This window comes from Halyomorpha halys, unplaced genomic scaffold (genome assembly GCF_000696795.3).
Source record: "Halyomorpha halys isolate HHAL.00 unplaced genomic scaffold, Hhal_1.1 Scaffold1794.1, whole genome shotgun sequence".
NCBI classification, from domain to species: Eukaryota; Metazoa; Arthropoda; class Insecta; order Hemiptera; family Pentatomidae; genus Halyomorpha; species Halyomorpha halys.
In genome coordinates, this window is record NW_027113207.1 from 135,332 (window position 1) to 157,189 (window position 21,858).

At 28.6% G+C, this 21,858-nt stretch overlaps 1 protein-coding gene across 3 annotated transcripts in view; it reads left to right on the top strand.

Annotated features, from left to right (window-relative positions):
- The first annotated feature begins 4,069 nt into the window (after positions 1-4,069).
- The window catches only part of LOC106690652 (putative leucine-rich repeat-containing protein DDB_G0290503), a 29,884-nt gene continuing 12,095 nt past the window's right edge, over positions 4,070-21,858 (top strand). Inside the window, exons 1-13 of one of the 3 annotated variants that reach the window (XM_014436160.3) lie at positions 4,070-4,210; positions 4,514-4,672; positions 4,782-4,964; positions 13,202-13,405; positions 14,164-14,345; positions 14,528-14,635; positions 16,054-16,165; positions 16,506-16,717; positions 17,080-17,247; positions 17,731-18,023; positions 18,974-19,155; positions 19,357-19,445; positions 19,748-19,845. In XM_014436160.3, the coding sequence (XP_014291646.1) occupies positions 4,544-4,672; positions 4,782-4,964; positions 13,202-13,405; positions 14,164-14,345; positions 14,528-14,635; positions 16,054-16,165; positions 16,506-16,717; positions 17,080-17,247; positions 17,731-18,023; positions 18,974-19,155; positions 19,357-19,445; positions 19,748-19,845 (1,960 nt within the window). In that variant the 5' untranslated portion in view covers positions 4,070-4,210; positions 4,514-4,543. Of the gene's footprint in view, positions 4,211-4,259; positions 4,399-4,513; positions 4,673-4,781; positions 4,965-13,201; positions 13,406-14,163; positions 14,346-14,527; positions 14,636-16,053; positions 16,166-16,505; positions 16,718-17,079; positions 17,248-17,730; positions 18,024-18,973; positions 19,156-19,356; positions 19,446-19,747; positions 19,846-21,858 lie in introns of those variants that run through there. The other 2 variants (XM_014436161.3, XM_067050811.1) reach the window with 2 other exon arrangements.

Consider the following 21,858-nt stretch of genomic DNA (forward strand, 5'->3'; position numbering starts at 1 on the left):
GTTCTTTATATAGATCGTCTTTTGCAGTAAATAAAATTAGAAGATAGGAAAAAAAGGGCATACCAATTTCTTCGATTCGTTAAAGAATATCGTCAATCTACTGTTCAAAACTCGGACTCTAACTATAGTCCCAATCCACTAGCAACAGTGCATGTCATAGACACAGGTTACGTTGTTAGTGTTAGTGTACGCTCTTGTGGGCGTGGCAAAAAGCTGAAATAAAATATTCAAGGCAGCTATAATAATAAATAACAAAAGGAAGATCGGTCTGGGTGCGGTCAAAAAACAACTCAAATAGTACAATAACTATTTAATAAGAGCCAACACAGGGAAGCACTTTGCAAGGCTAAAGACAATATTCAAAAACTAAAAGCAGTTTTTGTAAGCAGAGTATAACATAACATGGAATATAAAGTAAACTATGGTAGAATGTAAAAATTAAATGAAAATGAGCAAACTAAATTAAAGAAAATAGAAAAAACACATACATTAAGTATAAATAGAAGAAAAAGGAAATACAGTAATAAATATTATAATAAGGGTGCCTTATTACATTTTTTGGTCGCTATCTTGCTAACTTGTTTTTCAGAAATGATAAAAAAAAAATCTTGTATTGTATCAATTAAAAGGAAATTTTATGCTGACAAAGATTATGTTATTGGTTTTAAAAAATGGTGGGCGAATAACTTAGCCTAAAATTTTGCTCATTTTTCACTCGGTGCTCAATATCTTTAATTATGTACCGCACGACAAAAATAAAGTAAACCTAAATTAAAAGAATATACATTTATGCCCTCACAACGAGGATTTTCAAAAAATGCTTTATTTCCAGGGCTAAAATTTCGAGCGGGTGAATTTTTAATGTGGCTTCCTGGGAATATATAGGAATAGTTAAGACACAAAACAGAAATTACTTTCTTTGGAGACTAAATCCCAATTCGCTATCGTGATGGAAGACCTCAGCAGCCGACCTTAGATGGAATGCCGAATGTTTCGAAAGGAGGTGAATGCAACTAAACCGTGGTAACCAACCCAATCTGAATTCTGAAAGGCAATTAGTAACACAATTACACCTATGTATACATAATTGAATGAGTCAGTAAAATAAACAAACAACTAACAGATGGTACAAGTTGTAATTTTTTCGACCTGATTAATGTATAATAAATAAATTATCTATTATAATAAGAAAAGCATGTTACAAAAGCCTGTTAAAAAGAACATATTAAAAAAAAAATCCTTCCATTCAACAAAATAAATTTTTAAAAATTATCTCAATATTGAAACCTCAGCAGGAAAAAATTTTTATTAGAACTTCAATTTTTTTGGTGAAAAATGAAGGGTTAAAACTATTTTAAATTAGAAAGAAAATTTTATTATGACTTTTAATAATAATGCCAAATATATCTAATAAATGAATAAATTTTAAGGTTATGAAAAAATTCTAATAAAAAATAGGTTTGATTTCATTCTTTTTTGTGCTTTTTAAAAAAAAAAAAAAAAAAAGAAAATTTTAAATTTTCAACAGTTGCTACTTGATTAAGTATAAAGACTTAAAACTCATACAAATATATTAACGCGTTAAAAAATTAAAAAAAGTCTGAATTTGAGAATCTTTTTTCTTACTAGAGAATGGCAGACCATGGTATTGGTATTCCTCTAAGAGAAATTAGAAATCATTTCATAATATCCATGACTAATTTCAAACAAATCCCTATTAAAAACATATTGATAAACCAATTCAATCCTTCTGTTATTTCTAATATATAATGATCGAGTAGATAGGCTTTATTAGAAACACTTCCATCTAAGGTCGACGGTTAAGTAACTAACAATAATACCACAGTAGTGATTAGAGTGCTTAATGCGTAAAATGGTATAAGGTAATGGTAATTTGATGTTTTAGAACTTATACTAGTTAGGTAGATATTAAAAAACATCAAACTTTAAATGACCCTTAATAGGAAGCAAAACCGTGAGATTAAATAAGAAGGAATCCAAAATATTTCATAAGGTTACAAAAATAACAGGATGACGTAGAACCTATATAATAGAGAGCATAAAATATTTCCGGGAAAGATTTATGGATCAATTATTAAACTTATCAGTATTATGATATTGACATAACATTGTTTTTATCAAATATCCTCTCAGCTAACCAATGGGATTGACCTTTGAAAGGCGTGTGTATATTTGATAACAACCATTCGTTTGTTGAAACACAAATAGGCTATCAAAGTATATTTATTATTGACATTTTTAATATTGTAATAAAATTCTCTGTTTCTGTTGAATGTTGTTAATGTATGAATGAGGAGAAGATGGTTGGGGGTGCGGTCAATGAAAAACACAAATAAGTACGATTAACTTATTTTAATGTCCAACGTTTCGGCTAGAGTTTCTAGCCTTCTTCAGGGCTGTTCGCTGGAAGATCGAACGCCTAATCATCTAAACCTATTCTACGCCTAATCATCTAATCGCCTAATCCTAAGTTGTTAATGTATGTTATATATATATAATACGTCTGACTAGGGAAATCAAGAATCTTGAACATTTAGTATCATTTTCAATTTCAAAAGAATGTTAATTTTTTACGTATCGCAGGTAACACTACTTTTTATCCCAAATACAATATTTTTCATAACTAGAAAAAAATCAGGGATTACGACCTTTTTCTACCACATCATGGAAAATTTGAGATCCTACTTCAAATTGTAAAAGTTGTGAAAAAAAGTTTAACTCACCCAAAGTTACCAAAATTTAGTACCAATACCATAAAACTAATGTGTTTGAATAGAAAAGAAAATTAACGTTGTCAAGCGTCCGACATTCGCAATAGGTAACTGATAAGTTTAAATGGAATAAAAAAAATAAAAAAATGGAATTAATATAACACCTATTTTAAAATACAGTTGGGAATTTGAATCTTGAGAAATTTGATATCTTGAGTTGCGAAATCTATTTTATATTTATGGATTTCAGGTAATATTAGTTTTCGACAACACAATTATCCTCACAATTAAGTGAGACCTTTATCATGTGGCTTGACTGGAATTAACCAAAAATTTTTCATAATAGAAGTCTGCTTACCACTAAGACGAAAATTGAACCATGTGAGGCCCATCTCCCATTCTTGACTTGGGGAAAAAGATGAGTCTCCCTCGGAAAATAATTGAAAATAAGGTTGCTAAAACGTTCATTAGGAATAACTTTAATTCAATTACCAGTTAAAACCTTTCAGAAGGAAAGATTATTAATAAAATAATTCTAACTATTCCTCACAAATATGTGGATGTTAAATCTCCCCCGGACTATCTGTTAAGAACAACAGAGCTAAAAAAATACCACTGTAGATATTTTAAGTGACATTGATAGGCAATCCACACATAGTATGCATTCAAAAGGAACAATTAACTAATTTTAATTAATTATGCTAATTTAAGAATACTCTAGATTTTTTTATAATAGCGGTCACAATAGTTTTTAATTCAGTAAATAAAGCAATCTATCATTGATATTAAGTACACACTTCTAAAAAGAGTTCAAAATTCCAAATAAATGTTAAGAAATTTCAAAAATATTGGCAAACTGGGTACTTCTGTGTTTAATATTTGCTTATTTGTAAGCATTCTACTAAAATAGTACCTATAAACACTTTGAAAAAACAAACAAAATTTTTGATGTTTCCTCTGTTAAAAATTTCAAATTAAATTATAAAAGAAAAAAACAAAAATAAATAATTTGACAAATAGTTTAAAAATGTTGTTTTGTGCTGACCTACCTGCAACACAAGCCCCTTGCTACATCTATTTCTTGTTTGTTTACCATGTCAGCTGATGTACTCGTTCATTTTAACAAATAGTTTTTTATTTCTTATCGGAAATAATTATTTGTTTGTTTATATTATTCTTTCTCGGCGGGCTTTACTTATTTTTAGCACTGTTTCGAACACTTAAAATTTGCATTTAAATAAAAAAGTTATTGTGGTGTATTCGTTTTTGACTCTTGTAGTACAGTGATGTAATAAGGCGAACAGCTGGTTGTCAAGTCAATGTTGCAATGACAGTTTATTTGCGTCTTAGAATAGTTGGTTCTTTGTTTAGGAATTAGGTACATTTGGTTTAAGGTTTAAGATCTCATAATGTGTCATTTTTTTATTTCAATAGTTTTAGTTGCTGTATATATGAAGTTGTAGCTATGGATTAGTAAGGTGAGAATAAAAATGCTGTAGTCCTTTGTTTACAATTATGACTTCTGTGTAGTTAATATATTCCTTGACGATTCACCAAGGTCATCCTCTATTTTTCTCACTTGCATTTTTTTTTCCTTTTCATTTATAAAATTAATTTTATTAGAATGTGTGATTTAAAAAAAATATATATACATATTTATAGAGTAGTGAGTATGATACTTTCATTCTTTTTCTGAACTAACTTAATTTTATTATGTTTTTATCATTTTTCATCCATAGGATTTTTTTTAATATATGTTGTATGGATTTTATATGCATCAGGTGCATTAGGATCATAGAGTAGTTATCAAAATGTCTGCTGACACTTTAAGGAAACAATCAAAACAAGCATACCATGGCCAAGTTATTTTACCTCAAGCAATTAATGATCCCTCAATAATTGAAAGTGTTGCAGGATTTATACATGAAGTTGTTCCCCAGGTATTTGTTCTTCTTTTTTTTTGTTTTATTCCTCCTAATTTTCATTCTCAGATTATAACTCATAACTTTAAGATTTAGAGAATAATGTTGCTAACAATAAATCTTTTAGGCGTTGTCTTTATTCCAGGCTTACACTAGCGTGTTGCCTGGTGAATCACGTGACGGAATTTTGTGGGCTAGATTTGATTCCACTGACTATAATGACCCTGAGAATTTTCCTCCACTAGGTGAATGTGAAAGTGAATCAACCGTACCACTTCTCCTAGTTTTAGGCTATTCAAGTGGAGTTCAGGTAAGTAAATTGAGTATTTATAACTGTGTGACATCTTCTAAATTATTGGAGTGATGATTTAACTAGTAAAACATTACCATTAGCATGGCAAATTCAGGTTTTATCTTCCAGCAGTGACTTATGTATTGCTTTCTTGTTTTCAAGACTTATAGAAATCTATCATAGTAAGTACAAGGAGTAATTGTCACATTTTCTTGATTCCATGTCTTTATTCTAAGTTCATGGCTATTATCTAAACATGTGTAGTACATGCTAACTAATTTTTTATAACAATTCATCATTGATCCTTTTTAGCATGGCAAGCTCCATAGTTTCTGGTAGTCTTAAACTAGATAATAATAATAATAATAATAATGAAGCTGAAATCAAGTAATTATGAAGATTGTGAAAATATTTATTTTAGGAGGCTTATATTAGAATTGTTTTATTGTTTACCTTTTCTGGGGTTTTAGTACAATTTTCAAACATTGTTGGGGGATCTGACCCTTCAGGGAGAGTTTTACTGATGGTTAAATTTCTGGTTTAGTGGTCCTATTGGGTTGGTGCTGCGAAATGGGAACCACTGGTTTTGATCTTTAAAGTTTGTTCTTTATTTATATTTTAGTGATGATTTTGCATTTTGTCCACCTAATTATTCTAACTGAATGTTTTAACAAATTGTTGATTTTTTTCATATTTTATAAAACTATGACGATTTCTATTTTAAATCAAGCATAATAACTGTTATAGTAATAAATATTACTTTTTCCATTAATATGTTATGAAATATTGTTATTTTAAAAATAAATTTTAAATAATAAATATTAATATAAAGAGCGTTTATGACCAGTGCTTATTGAAACAGGTTTCATGCAGTTAATTCATGATATTTTGTGACCAACCAATAAATTACTAAAACTATACCACTGCAACCCCTAAAGATCCTTGAATTATTGTGATTTGTTCAAGTTCATGCTCAACCAAGAATTAGTTTGCATTTAATTCTTGTATTATACATTTTATTATTTTAAACTTTTGTATTACACATTAATTGGCATAATAGTTAAAAGTTTTATATATGTTGGCAAAATTTATTGTTTTAATATTCAAAAAATTTAATTTAAATTAAAAAAACAACATGTTTTTCAGTATTAAGTAATCGATATTAATTACAGTTCACATGTATTCTCTTTTACTGGATACAGTGGATACTGATTGGTTGCCTCGATATGTTGTATCATTTGATGTTTAATATGTCGAGTTTAATATTTAATATGCAATTTGCAATTAATTATTTATTATTTTAATGAAGAAATAAACATGTCTTTAAAGTAAAAATTATTTCAAAACCACTAAATAATAACATTAATTATACTGACAGTGAGAAATGAAAAATGGAAAAACAAGGAAACTAGTGGTATTGATTTTGAGATGATTGTTGAGTCATATCTTGCACTCACCTCAAGAGAGTATAGTTTATTTATTATAAGAAAAAGAAGTGTGAAGTTTGTTTTATAATTGTTAATAAGTCAGGTGGTATAATTCTTACATAAATAAACAAATTCAAAAGTAAAAGTCGTATGGAAGAAATAATTTGAGAGCCCATATGTAAAATGGTCATTAACAGAAGAAATTTTTAAAGCAATTTTGTTAATGTTTATTGTATTGACATTTAAAAAATGAGTCTGCTAGTCAGATAAAAGTACCTGAAAAAAATCGCTGCTCCTTAAGACAACTAAATTCTTAGACTAAATAATAACTCTTAAGATAATCAATTTATGTTGAGACCACCTCTTAGAGGTCAAATGACGTTAGTCTGCTGACATTTAATTGCTACCTGCAAATATCAGAAACTTTTTGAAAACCACCATTTTGAGACTGTTATCTAAAATTGATTAATTTATGTTTTAAGTAATATTAGATCACATCCTAAGTCAAACCACCATTTTGAGACTGTTATCTAAAATTGATTAACTTATGTCTTAAATAATATTAGATCACATCCTAAGTCAAATGTCATTAATGAGTTGGCTCATAATGACCACCTGCTGAAAGGCAGAACCTTTCAAAACCCACCATTTCTTAATTCATGTTTCAAATAGTACTAGCAATTATTTAACTAACAAGTTATGTTAGTCTGATGGCTCATAATTGCTTTCTGCAGCTGGCAGAAACTTTATTGTCCACAGGTTCTTGATAAAATTTATTTGAAAGATAACATGTTCCTTTTCGAACATTAATGTTTGTTTTAATGGAACTCTCCTAAACTTTTCGATAGAAGTTATTTGGATTCAATAGGAAGGGTCCTTTAATTTTATTTTTAACTTCAGCTATACTGGAATGCTTTTTTTTTTTTTAATTTGTTCTAATACAGGGTGTCTAGACCTGGAAAAAGTCAGGGTCATTTTTCATCTGAAAAAAGTTAGAGGATCTGGTGGAAAAATACATAGATGACATTAAAAAATGTGTGTATTATTATATAAATGTTTAGTAATTAATTTCTTTATTTATTGCAAGTATAAATAACATAATATTTTAGAACCATTTTATCACTTCTAAAAAAAGTCAACTAAGTATTTACATAATCCGTCATCATACTGTAAATATCCTTTTTATAATAATGAATTCTTATAATTACTGATTCTCAATTATCAAAACTAATTTTCATAGAAAATTGAATTCTCTAACGATCTTTTATTTGGTTGATATTACGCACCATTTCCTAAAAAAGGGTCAACTGACAAAAAAAAATTTATAGAATTAATTATTAACAAACTATTAAATTCAATTTCTTAACTTAACAATTACTCAATATTGGCTCTTGTTTCTAGGAATATTTTGGTCCCTGATGGGTGAGAGAGTTTATTTTGTTAATTATTTACTTTAATTTAATATAGATTTTTACTAGAGAAGGCATTAATTAATAAAACAACTTTCAAAATTAATATGGAACATATAATTAAAAAGATTCGTAATTTACCTGAAATTTGTACCTTGGAACAGAACTGAACTAATAATATAAAATATGGCATACTAAATGAAACATTTATCAAACAATAAACACATTAATTATACAAACATCTAATGTTGAATCTTTATAATATTATCTTTTAGTAAACTATTTCATTAATTTTTCTAAAACCTCTCTTTGTATAAAATAAAAATATAACTTATGACAATATCGTCTGATTGTAAACAAATTATTATTAGTTTACACTAAATTCCAAATATCTTTTATAAATAACTAATTTTATAATGATGAGAAGATAGTTGACCGTAGATAATATATATGGTGAGAAGATGGTTGGGGGTGCAGTCAGTAAAAAACACAAACAAGTTGAGAGAACTTATTAAATAGTGGCAATTTTTCAGCCCGAGTTTCTAGCTTTACCAGGGCTAAGAACAAAGAGCAAGATAACAACCAATGAATACAATAACATTGAATGAAAATTTAAACAGAATGACACAAGTAAATAGTTATACAGTACGAAAATTAGTAAAAAACAGTAGAAAATAAAACGTTTAATTATGTAAGTAGAATAACATAATCAAGGAAATAAAATTTTAAAATTATATAATGCAAAGAAACGAAGAAATATGAATATATTAATTTGGTAATAATTAAAAATTAAAGTTCTGGAAAGAAAAAAAAAATTAAGTAATAAAAAAATATCAGTAAATAAAAGAAAATATATGTAACTGATGAAAAATGTAAGTATCGTACTAGGATAAAGAAACAAAATACAAGGTTGAGTTAGACAAAAGAAGTGAATAGAAACCATGACAATAATAATATGTGGTGAATATAACTAATAATGTGGGTAAGGAGAAATAAGAAGAGAATAGAGAAGGAGGAAGGGGTAAAAGATAATTATAGTACAGTAGTTTGGGTTGGTAAAATTTAAAAAAAAATTTGAGGATATTTTAAGAAGATATTTAATATTGTTTTTTTGTAAGCAGAATTACAATTGGGAGTGCTTACATCGGTGAAACCAAAAACCTCTTAAAAGACCACATCAAACAACACAAATATTCTGTTTCCTCACATAATCATTCTGTCTCTAAACTTTCAGAACATTCTCTCTCTTTAAATCACTCCTTTGAGTTTGGTAAAACATCTATTCTAACCATAGTTCGTAACCACGACAAAAGGCTTATCTCTGGAAGCTTCTATATCCAATTAGAACCTTCTTCCATCAACTTAAATACAGCCAAACACAATTTATCGTTAACATATTCCCAAATAGTTAATTTATTGAAACAATAACATAGTTAAAATTTTTTTTATTTATTTATTTTTTATTATTTAATTTTTTTCTTTCTTTATTTTTTATTTTTATTATATTTCTATTTTCGTTATTATTTTGGTCAGCACCTTTCTAAAACATTTTAGCCACACCCTGACATGCTTAATCCAACCCACATCGAATACATTAAAGAATAATTGAATACTCCACTATCCTTCAGAGATATCCAACATCATTCAGAAGTGAACTTCCCGCAAAGCTCGTTGTAAACCCATGACCTCTTGCCCTACAGTATCTTTTAATAATACCCCACTCATTCCTGTTGAACAGATCCAGTACCTAGGACTACATCTCGACAAACCACTGACATAGAATCCTCATACAAGACTGTAAAGCCTGGAAACTGCTCGTTGATTTCGACTATTACAACATTTACTAGACAAATGGTCTAAATTGCCAATCCATAACAAAATTGCCTATCTACATGACTATTATAAGGCCTATCTGGACATAAGGAGTTGAGCTTTGGGGCTCCACTAAACCATCGAATTCCTCCCGAATCCAATCCTTATAGTCCAAAATCCTTATGAATCCAATCCTTCATAAAATCCTTAATGCTCCTTACTTTGTCACAAATCAAGTCATCCATCAGGACCTCAATGTCCCATATGTTGCCGATTTGGCCAAAACCAGATACCATTCCTTCTATGATAAACTTCCCAACCACCCAAATCCACTTGTTTCTAACCTGGCTTCTCCTTCATTACCTAATAATCCTCCTAGGCGTCTGAAAAGAAGATGGCCTCGAGATCTTCTCTAGAAATGTTATTGGAGTTCTATCAATGGGTAGATTCTCCACATGTTTGTATCATGTCACTATGTCACCTACAGCAAATTTACTTGTTGTATATATTTTTATACTGTTGTAAATAACAATAAATAAATTATAAAAAAAAAAATATTTTATACTTTTTTCCCTCTTTTAAATTAGTTTTTAAAATATCTTCGATTTTTTTTTTTTTTTTATTCTACCAACCCTTAACTATTTATAACATATTCTCACCTTCCAGTAACTTCGTAATTTTTATCGTTATAAAGATTTTTTTTAACATTTTCTATAACCATTTGTTGTCACCCTCTTAAGTTTTCCTCTTTTAAATAACAGTTTTTTAAATATCTTCTATTTCTTATTTTTATCCACCCAAACAACTTGTAACGTATTCTTACCTTCCAGTAATTTCGTCATCTTTATAACATATTTTTTAACATTTTCTATGACCATTTGTCATCACCCTTTTATACGTTTTCCTCTTTCAAATAAAAGTTTTTCAATATCTTCCATTTATTAATTTTACCCATCCAAATAACTTGTAATGTATTCTTGCCTTCCGGTAATTTCGTCATCTTCTTAATGTATTTTTTAATATAGTTTTATCGCTCACTTAGATTTGCGATCTCTTAGGAGCAGGTGAGTTTTTTGTCTTATTCTCTTTTCTTATCTTTCTTTTACCCCTTTCTCCTTCTATATTCTCTTCTTATTTCTCCTTACTCATGTTATTAGATATATTCACCACATATTATTATTGTCATAGTTTCTATTCACTTCTTTTGTCTAAGAAAAAAAAACTTTTGTCTAATTCAACCTTATATTTTGTTTCTTTATTCTAGTATTATACTTACATATTTCATCAATTACATATATTTTCCTTTATTTATTAATATTTTTTTTATTATTTAATTTTTTTTCCCCTGTGTTTTTTTACTGACCACACCCCCAACCATCTTCTCATCATATAACTAATTTTATAATTTAACATTATAAATATTGATTTTCTTCAATTCCAACCAATTTAACTTTACTTATATATTTAGTCATTATTATAAATTCTCAAGGTATTGGTTAAACATCAATATTATATTTTATTAGAAAATTTTCAATAACCCTTAACAATAGTTTTACTTCCGATAGCTAGTCGTGATTTACAACTTCAGGATTTATAACTGTCGGATTGAAAAAATGACCAATATAAAATTATTTTAAAGTTAAATTTTCTATGAAAACACCACTTTTCATTGGCTGCTTGGAAATCTCCCTTTGAATGGTTTTAAAAAATATAAATTCCTTTTATGTTTTAGAAAAATTTGTCTAGTTTACTGTAATAAAGTGTAGTTTTTTTAAAAATATCAGTGTCAAATAAATAACTTTGCAAACCTGCAACTCCTAATTCAAAGTTTAACTGTTACCTAAAATGTTTAATCAACATTTGAAAATTCTTTTAATAAGTAGAAAGATTATAATAGTGAATAATGTATAATCATTTCAATGATCTGATTGTATATTTGATAAGGTAAAAAATATTGTCGGTTCGAGTATATTTTCCTTACTCTGGGACAGTTTGGAAAACAAAAAAGGGTGTAAAATCTTTGAAAAGTCAGGGAAGTAATCTTACTTTTTTTTTTTTAACAATAAAAGAAAGAAAACTTATTTTTATTCTTGGTTAATGTTTATTTCTCAAAAGATAAAAATTGTTTGCAGTGCATAAAAATTGATTTTGCTATAAGGAAAACAGGTGAATTCTTTTGACAGTAAGATGAAGTTATAAACTATTTATCTACGATAATTTTATTATTAGTTAAAGGTCCCATGTTCATAAATATAGAAAATTTCTTGGTTTAATAATAAATAAAAAACTCCAGCAGTTCATAAATATATAACTGAATTAATGCCCATTTATATAAAAGTAGATATGTTTTCTAAGTATGATATAGAAAACAAATCTACTTTTACGTAACTGGGCATTAATTCAGTCTTATTTTTATCTATTGCTGCATTTTTTGATTTATTATTAAACCAAGAAATTTCCTTGGAATAATATCACAGGCATCGAAAATAGGTTTTAGTCCATTAGAGTAAAATATAACTAAGGTAATAAACTAAGAGTAAAATTATGACTAAAATAGGGAATTAGAAAAGAAAAAAAATTAAACAACAATGACTAATAGAAAATGTAAAAGGAAAAAAATAATAAAGAAAAAGAAAACAGAGGAAATGAAACCGTATATAATATCATAAATCATAAAGCAACTAACTTCTAATAAAATAAAATGAAAAGGAATCAAATACAAATGAACTAAAAAAAACAATTAAGAAGGAGAAATTAATGTTTACATACATATTTACAAATTGTAATAAATGCTCTAACAAATCATAAATTGTATTTCCTCCTAATAATAAAATAAAAGGAAACAAAATGAAGTAGTGGTAATTACATGAATATGTACATGTTTACAGATTCTAAATAAATATTAAAAACATTCAATAATATTTATGTTAAATTTCATCTATCTTTCTATCCATTTACAAATTTTATTTGAAAAGTTCAATTATTATTATATAGGGGTGGCCAATTGGTTATTAAAGATACGGGATTTAAGGATATTAGAACAAAGAATGGATGTAGGAATGGAATTCCATAGGGAAGAGGATCAAATTAGAAAAGATCTTTCAAAGACTGCAGTGCGATGGGCAGTTGTAAATTTATGTAAGTCTGAAGGTCGTGAATGGGCGTTGTGGGAATGCACTAGAGATTTGAATTGAAGGAGAGGTATGGTGAACAAGATTGGATAACTTGGTAGAGGAAGGATGCAAGGAAATATTTATGACAGGAGTGGAAGAGCCACTTCAACTATTCATAAAATCGGGTGATAGGGGCATCCCTCAGGACCCCAGGAAGATAAAACGTACAAAGCTTAACATTTGCTTCAAGATCCCCAGAGACAACCCCCATAAATCGCTCAGCAATAGTCAAAGTAGGGGAAAATTAAGGAAGTAACCAGGAACCTTAGGGTTAAAATAGTTATAGGTTGATTGATATATATATACATATATATGTGTGTGTGTAAGAAAGATGCATATAGCAATACAATGTTCTATGCATATTTTTTAAGAGATTAGTGGATGTGTAACTGTTATAAAACTATTTCAGATTTGAATATGTTTTTTAACTTCAGGTATGGAGTGTTGGAGGAAGTGGAGAAGCAACAGAACTTCTTTCTTGGTGCCAAGGAGCCGTACGTGCATTGAGGTTCCTATTAAAACCTTATAATCGTGATCCACACACCTCAAAGAGGCCATTAGTTGCAATAGTTGATAGCAGTTCTCCTGGTCCTCAGTTCTCAACCTTATCTTTTATTTCGCTTAAAACTGCTGAAGTGGTATGTTGCATTGTTAAAAGTCAAGATCTATGTTTATTATATAGAATTATATGAACTATTAAATGTATTCAAAGGATTTAGTAAATTAGTTATTCAATTTCTATAAATATATGTTAACAGCATTCATGTTTACATATATAATTTATTTAAATAAATTCTCTTTGAAAATGTGTCAGTCTGTATTATCTATTTTTCAGTATTTTCTTACTCTGAAAGACAACTTATTTAAATTATTGCATTATATCATCTCTAATTATTATATTATTTAATTTTTTTCATTATATTATGCTCTTATTTTTCTTCTTAACTACAAATTACTACTATGAGTATGAGGAAACTATAAAACTAAATGCAACAAATAATAAATAAATAAAATCTAGTAAAGAACTAGGTCTCAATAAAACCTAGTAAGGAACTAGGTCTCAAAATAAATGAGGAAAAAACAAATATATGATTATCAATAGAAATGGAAGCAATTTCGGTGACATAAATATAGGAGAAAATACATTTGAATACGCAGAGAGGTACAATTATTTAGGTACTACGGTAACTAGAAATAACGAAATTGATAAGCAAATAAAAACAAGATTGAAAGTGTGAAATGTTAGTTATTTTTCAGTTTCGAAATTGGTTGCTTAGCTTGCATATTCTATATCGAAACTTAAAAGTTAAAGTCACAAAACTATTATCCTATGCATATGCATATATATATTGTAATGATTCTTGATGAATGTATTTATCTGGATTTCTCTTTTCAGGTGAAAATAATTAAATTCAATTCACCAATATGTGATGTTCATTGTAATCGTAAGAGTATTGTTGTTACATTTAATGAAAGAATTGCTGTCTTTGATTCAGCAACCTTAGAAGATCGTCTGACAATTACTACATGTTACCTTAGTCCAGGAAATTCTCCTAATCCAATTGCTCTGGGAACTAGGTAAGTAATTATAAGTTGGTTTTATAAGTTAACTTTTATTTCTTGAATTTCTATTACATAATGAGTTTTTTATTTGTAAAATATCAAAACCATACATATCGACTAAGTTAATAATGGTATGAAAAGTAATGAATATTCTGATTTGAAAAATATACCAAAAGTAATCACTTTTAATGTTTTAGGTGGTTGGCATACGGAGAAAAAAGATTAACAACTTGGCAAAGGAGTTCTGGTGGATGTGAAGGAGATGGGGCACAATCCTATACATCTGCAGTAATTCACGCTGCCAAGTAATATGCCATATTGATATTGTTAATCATTTATAGATAAATCGAATAGGACCGGATTAAGTCTCTGATCATTTTTTTTTACCCTCTACCTAGTCATTTCTGACATGTAGGGAAGGTGAGTAGAGGATTTTCTAGAGGTAACCAACTTATTCTAAATTAGAGTGGGGAGTCACCACACAATAAAAGTCAACCTTCCTCTTCTCCATAGACCAGATGTGAACCGGTGCTGCTCCAGTTATGAGGTTCTCAGGGTGGTTGTAATATGTACGTATTACATACTGTTGGAAAGGCAAAGGTTTTTGAAACTATAATATTCAACATAGAAAGGCAAAGAAGGTAGTCAAGAATGAAAAAAAAAACCTAAATGAAAGAACTATTCTATCAATTTCACTGGCTGGCACTTGGGCAGCTTTTCCATTTTGTCAGCTAGATAACTATTGTCATGTCGACATATTTATTAAATAATTATTTTTTTAATTTCACTTAACCTGTAATTGAGAATTTCAATTAACAGAATGACTAATTACATAAAATCATTCTTTGTATTTTTCTTATAAATGCATTCTACAACAATTTACATATGTATAGATGATGGATAGTATGTTAATTTGGTATTGATTGATTGAAGGATATGGTGAGTCAGGGCTGTAGTGAAAAAGAGAAAAACAATTGTTATCAGCTATTTATTTATAAATGGTTAAATAAGGCTAAATATAATTTAGCATTGAATAAATAATTAAGAGCAGAATGTAAATTTTAGTAAACTAATATTTTTATATTTCTACCATATTTTTGCAACAAGAATAATATTAAAAGTACTTTTCTAAAGACTGTGAAATTGAAGTAATTCAAACTGTTCATTTGCAAAATTTGTTGGGAAAAGTATTGGTACAGGAAATATTTTAAAAATATCTTTTTCTTAAATGAGTGCAAACAATTTTTTTTGTTAAGAGCACCATGTAAGATGTAAGATTTAGTTAACTGTTATATTTTTATATTCCTGTCACTTTTGCTAAAGGTAATGTTAAAATTTTGGAAAGTGAATTATTATTATTTCTGTTAAAATTTGGAGTTTGTCAATCTGTCATTTGTAAAATTAGTATGGGGAAATATTGTCTCAATGAACAATATAAAAAATATCTGTTCTGAAACAGGCAAGGATTAATTTCAATTCAAAGTTGGGTGGTAAATGAAAATTGTGATGTGCACGTGCACTGCATCAGATTTATATATAATTATTACTTCATTATGTTTTTATTAAGATCAACAGTTTTTTCTTTCAGATCACCAGTATGCATCACATTTCCAATAAAGTCATAAATAATATTTGTAGAAAAATAAATAATGTTCTTGAACATGCAATTTTTGCAAATATCTGTATAGATTGACGTATGTTTTAACAAAAGTTTCTTCTTTAGGAGTCTTGGTAAAGGTCTAAGGGAGCTCGGCGGTAGCTTAACTGGCAGCAGCCCTCAAAGTTCTCAAAATGCTCATGCCCAACCTGGTATTGTGTCAATTATTGACATTGAGGTAATTTTAATTTATTGAGGTATTTGAAGTTTCTCTTTTATCATATCTTATTTATTACTTTCTGCTCTTCAGGCTAAAGCTTAGTGCTACAAAGGTTTGGGATTTTTAAGCCAAAGGAATATCTCCATCCCACCAAAAATACTCTTAAGTCATAAAACTTAAGAGATATAAGCCATGATTTATTTATATTTAAATAATAATATAAAAACATGTAATATCAATTTTAGAGTTTTTATAATTTGGGAATAACTGAATGAAAGAGCTATTATTATTTATTTATTTATTTTTTTACTTTGTTGAATATTAATGGAAATGTTAATAAACAATTTTGTATTTGCAGAGAAAGGGTGGTACTAGTGAAGAGGAACGTGGAAACATGATCGCTCACTTTGTTGCTCATACTAGTGCTGTTGTGGCAATGTCTTTTGATCCTTCTGGGTTGCTTTTAATAACAGCTGATAGGCACGGACATCGTTTCAATGTATTCAGAATCCATCCTCATCCTTGTACATCACAGCTTGCTGCAGTTCATCATTTGTATATTCTTCATAGGTATTAATATCAAGAACTACCTGTTGCCACTTCTTGCACTTTTTTTTTTATGTTGAAACATTCATGTGCTGTATGATCACTGCATTGTTTTTAATGAATAAATATATTTTGATAATATTTCCTATCCATGAGTTTTAAACAATTAAGTGTATTTTTTCATGCTTATTCTAAACAACTTTCATCATCTAACTTTTGAAAATTATAAAATGAAACAAGTTAGTGATTAACTTTTAAATTGGCTAGTTAATTCTTTTTTTAAAATTAACTCTGTTTTCTTTTTTATGATAACTTGTGTTATGTCGAATATTACTGTTTATACTTGGTCAAATTTTCTTTTAAATCAATCCATTATAATATTTAAGGGGAGAAACAACTGCTCGTGTTCAAGATATTGCTGTCTCATGGGATTCGAGATGGGTTGCAATATCATCAGTGAGAGGAACAACACATGTGTTCCCTATCACCCCTTATGGAGGTCTTGTTACTGTCCGTACTCATACTACCCCACATGTTGTAAATAGGCTATCAAGGTATTTCTTTATTAAATCTTTTAGCTAATCTAGTAATTATACTCAGTTGCTGTATGTTACAAACAAATTCATATATTTCATAATAGTGATGTTTCTAAATTAAGGAAATAATATTTGTAATATAGAAACATTGATTTTGAATTTTCATTGAATGAATGTTATAATTGTTTTTAAATTTTGATATTTAGTTTGTAACATTGTTTTTTTTTTTTTTTCACTAGAAACTAAATTTATCTGCAATCATTACAGGTTACAAGGAATAGGTCTAAAAATGTACATCTCATAATCACTTATTAAATGTGAATAGACTAGACTTGAATCTGATAGATTTCTTAACTTTTTTATTTTTATAAATTTAATTTTATAGATATAAGCTTCTTTATTTGTAAAAATATTTTGTTAATGTGTTTAAAGTGGCCAAATAAGTTTAATAAATAATTTTTTATGAAATAAGTCCTTAAATTTTGATGACCACTTGTTTAGATTTGAGAGAAGTGCTGGACTGAGAGATGGCAGGGGCTCTCCTCTCCCGTGTGAAGCCCCTCCTACTCCACCTCCTCCACGCCTCCCTCCTTATCCTCATCCCTCGGTCATATCTCCTTTAGCCCAACTTAGAGCACGACCAGATGATTCCCCCCTCGCTGCTACATTTGGACCACCTAGAGCCTGGCTCCCCGGGCGACCAAAATCGAAGCGGACTTGTGCGGATTCTCTATACGTCATTTCTAATTCAGGAGTGCTTCTGCAGTACGATCTTGATCCAAAGTGTGTTCAAGGTAACCTAAGCAACTTTTACCCTTGAAATTTTGAAAGTTATAAAATGCAACATGTTAACATGTTGATTACAATACATTTTATTATTTTTTTTAAATTTAAATATTGTTAGATATTATTTTTTTATTGATCGAACCTACACCAGCAAGTACTTCTATTTTGTTAGGAGCCATCCACTGAGATGAGCAATGAATAATATTCAATATTTAAAAAAAAAAACTGACATGATAGAAAGTACTTCAGGCTTTATTTTATGAACAAAGGTATATATATGTGTGTGCATATATGTATATATATTTTTTTTTTGTCATAGTGGTATGTTTTAAAATATTTAATGAAAACTCACTTGGCTATATGGTATCTGTACTGTGTAGGCCCTGTGACACAACGGTATGGTTCCTCACTGACTAGGGTTAAATTAAGGTTAATATTTTAATATTAATATCATTGTTTTTGTTCATAATTGCCTACAACTTTCTAGGTTTATTGATGTTAATAGTTACTGCCCTGTTCCTATGGGTCATGTTGTGATTTTAATGAGCATAAAGCATTTTTCAAATTGAACTGGCAGTTACTGAAATTAACTTAACGTATTCATATGTACTCAGTCCCTTAACTATGCTAGAATTATCTTTAGTAAATTAATTTATTCACAACACTTGTGTTTTACAAAAGATAACAAAGCTTGTACATGAAATGAATATCAACTTTCTTGCTGGGCTAGTATAGATTGTTTATGTCTCCTACCTTCCATATAGGGAAGTTAAATCCCAGCAAACTACATGTTACACTTTTAATAAGTAAAGTTGTTTTTTCAGTCAAGTTTAGGGTAAAATGCTTCTTTTTTTTTTTATTTATAAAATTGAAGAGATTAGATTAAATATAAAATATTTCTATATCCTTAATTTAATATTAATTACAATGTTATGGTATTTTATTGCTGTTAATGTAGGTATAGCCAAGGAGAAAATAAGCTACGACACAGCCATAGAAGTAGGAGTAGAAGCCAAGGCCGAATGGGTTCTTCCAAAACCCCCTTATTCAAGTAGTTTGTGTCCTCCACTTCCATCTGGGCATGTTTTTCTTGATCTCCCTCCCAGACCTCAACCACCTCCTGACAAATGGCTGTCTCAGGTAAGTTGTTTATTTTTAAATGAAAGTGTGTATTTTAATTACTTTTTGTCATTTTGTGTTGTATTTCAGTTATTCTTAATATTATTAATTATTGTTAAAAGTAACTTGAGTAAGTTGCTGACCTTATCTTGTTCATTATTAAATATTTTATGCTTCTTTAAGTGATAAATGATTTATGTATACCTGCTTGTATTATTTCAGGTTGAGATAGTAACCCATACAGGACCTCATAGGAGATTGTGGATGGGTCCTCAGTTTACCTTCAAGTCCATTGATCCTCTCCCAACGAGGTAGGAATTTCATATTTCAAATATAGTTAATTATTATAAGACTTGTTCCAACAATCATTTTTAGCAGTCAAAAGTGGTTGTTGGAACAAGCATATTAAAATGTCTATCATGCCTGTTATAAAATTAATAGAAAATTATTCTCTGTCATTATTTAAATTTCATATAAAATTAATTATTTAATTTTTTAAGTTAAATTGAATTTATAATGGTTATTAAATATAAAGTTATTATGTTTCTTTGTTTGCCACTGCTCATTTATTTTATTATTTTTTAATATAGATGGTTTACCTTTTCTGTTTCAGTGGATGTGACGAGGGTGGGATGGACAGTAGTAATCCATTAAGGTCTAATCCAGTGAATATGCCCCATAGACCTTACCTTTTGGTTGAAACTAGTTCAGGTATATATATCTGGAGTATTCGTCTTGAAATAACTAATATCCAAAAATACTTTATCATGTATTAAAATTCAACTATACCTTATTCTAGTATACAACCTGTGTTAGGAAAGAACCTGATGGTTCAATTTTTTTGGAGAGCTGTTTAAAGTTTTGAAATCATAAGTATCATTATTTCTGATATCTGCAGTAAAATCTACTTCAAACTAAAAACTGAGGATAATATACATAATATTGTATACTGATTCTTATTCCAAATTTGGTTGGCCAAGGTTAAGAACCTCCACATCCTCACTTATTCTTATTCTTTTAATTTTTTTTTTCTCACGTATTATTATTATTTTTAAAATAGCAACATTGGAAGAAATGATTATTTGAGTCACTATTGATTTATTTAGGTGATGAAGTGTTTTCAGCTCCAATACAAGTTCTTTCTATCTTCTCCTTTATTCTGCACTTGTTGTTATTAAATTGTAATATTTTGGGACTGCTATATCTCTGATTATAACCAGTCTAGCCTTTTGAGTAAAAGTTATAAAAAAAAAAAAAGTTATAAATTACCTTATCTATAACTGTATGGTCGGTCATCCCTATAAACGTTCGTCAACATTTTCTAGGATATTACAATAATAGAGTACCTGACCATTGCTCAGCATTCTCCTGATATTTTGTTGAAATCTGCACTCATTATCAGTGAGCATACCAAGCAGTTCCTTTCTTAAAGATTGGTAGTTGTGTAGTACCAGAACTATGTATTACCCAGTGTTATTTCGTACTTGATAATTGCTTAGATTTTAATTTACCAATGAGATGTCCCCTCATTTCGAGTTTCTACCATTTCTTTAACTTGTTCTTTCCCTCACCAAATCTTTTTTAGTAGTCATTTAAACATAAATGAGAATTCTTTTTCAAAAATTTACGAACGTAAGTAAATAGTTAACCAAAACTGTATCATTTTTCTACATAATCATCCTCTTAACCTAAACTAGTAAAATATTAGCCAGGAGTCATATGACATTGCTGAAATTTTAGCAAAAATTAAACTATATTTTTTAAATTAATTTTTTTTTTAAACAATATTTTGCAAGTTCTGTAGATGTTGATATTGCAGATTTTATTATTAATAGCTTGGACTTCTATAGATGTAGAATTAATATTTTTCATGGTATAGGCATAAATATCTCTATTAGGGCTCAAATTGTAGCTAATTAAAGCAGATAATGAAAATATTTGTATGATTAATAGTTTCTTTATTTTGAACAAAATTTAGTAACCAAAATTGATAAAAATTTTATCCAATTAGATGTTCACTGTATTTAGTTCATCTGAAAATTTAGTAGTTTGGTGTAGGTTCACATCAGCCCTCTCAAAATAGTATTTGACAATTCCCAGTGTAAAATAGGCAGTTAAACTTACTGGTTTAAGATGGGAATATGCTAACTGACTGATAATAGAAATAAAAATGAACGAAAGGAGACAGGTAATGAATATTATAATATTGAAACGAAAGTAATAGCAATATAATTAAATAGGATTTAGTCTTTGAGAAACACTACATAAATAGAAATGAAATTGAACATGTTAATAATAAAAGGAAGATGGTCAGGGTACGGGCAAAATTACTCAAATAATAAATAAACTATTTATTATGAGTTAATGTTTCGCCCCACTTTCCTGGGCTTCATTAGGGCCAAAAAAATATGCAAATAACTAAAATTATGTAATAGAGTAAGAGAATAAGATAACATGAAATAAAAATGAACTTAGGTGTGGCTTAAAATGATGTGAAAATCATATAAAAATGAGTAAAGTAAATTTTTCATTTTTATATTAATTTTTACATCATATTTAGCCACACCTTACTTTAAAATGTTTTATTTAAAATCTGTTGGTTTTTTTGAGTTATAGTCTCTCTTTAAAGGTAGAACCTTACAGAAACCCCATCTTAGCTAATTTAAATATTTAGAATAAAAAGCCAGGTAAAGTCTTTTAGCAAGCAAAGTTTGCTACCAGTTG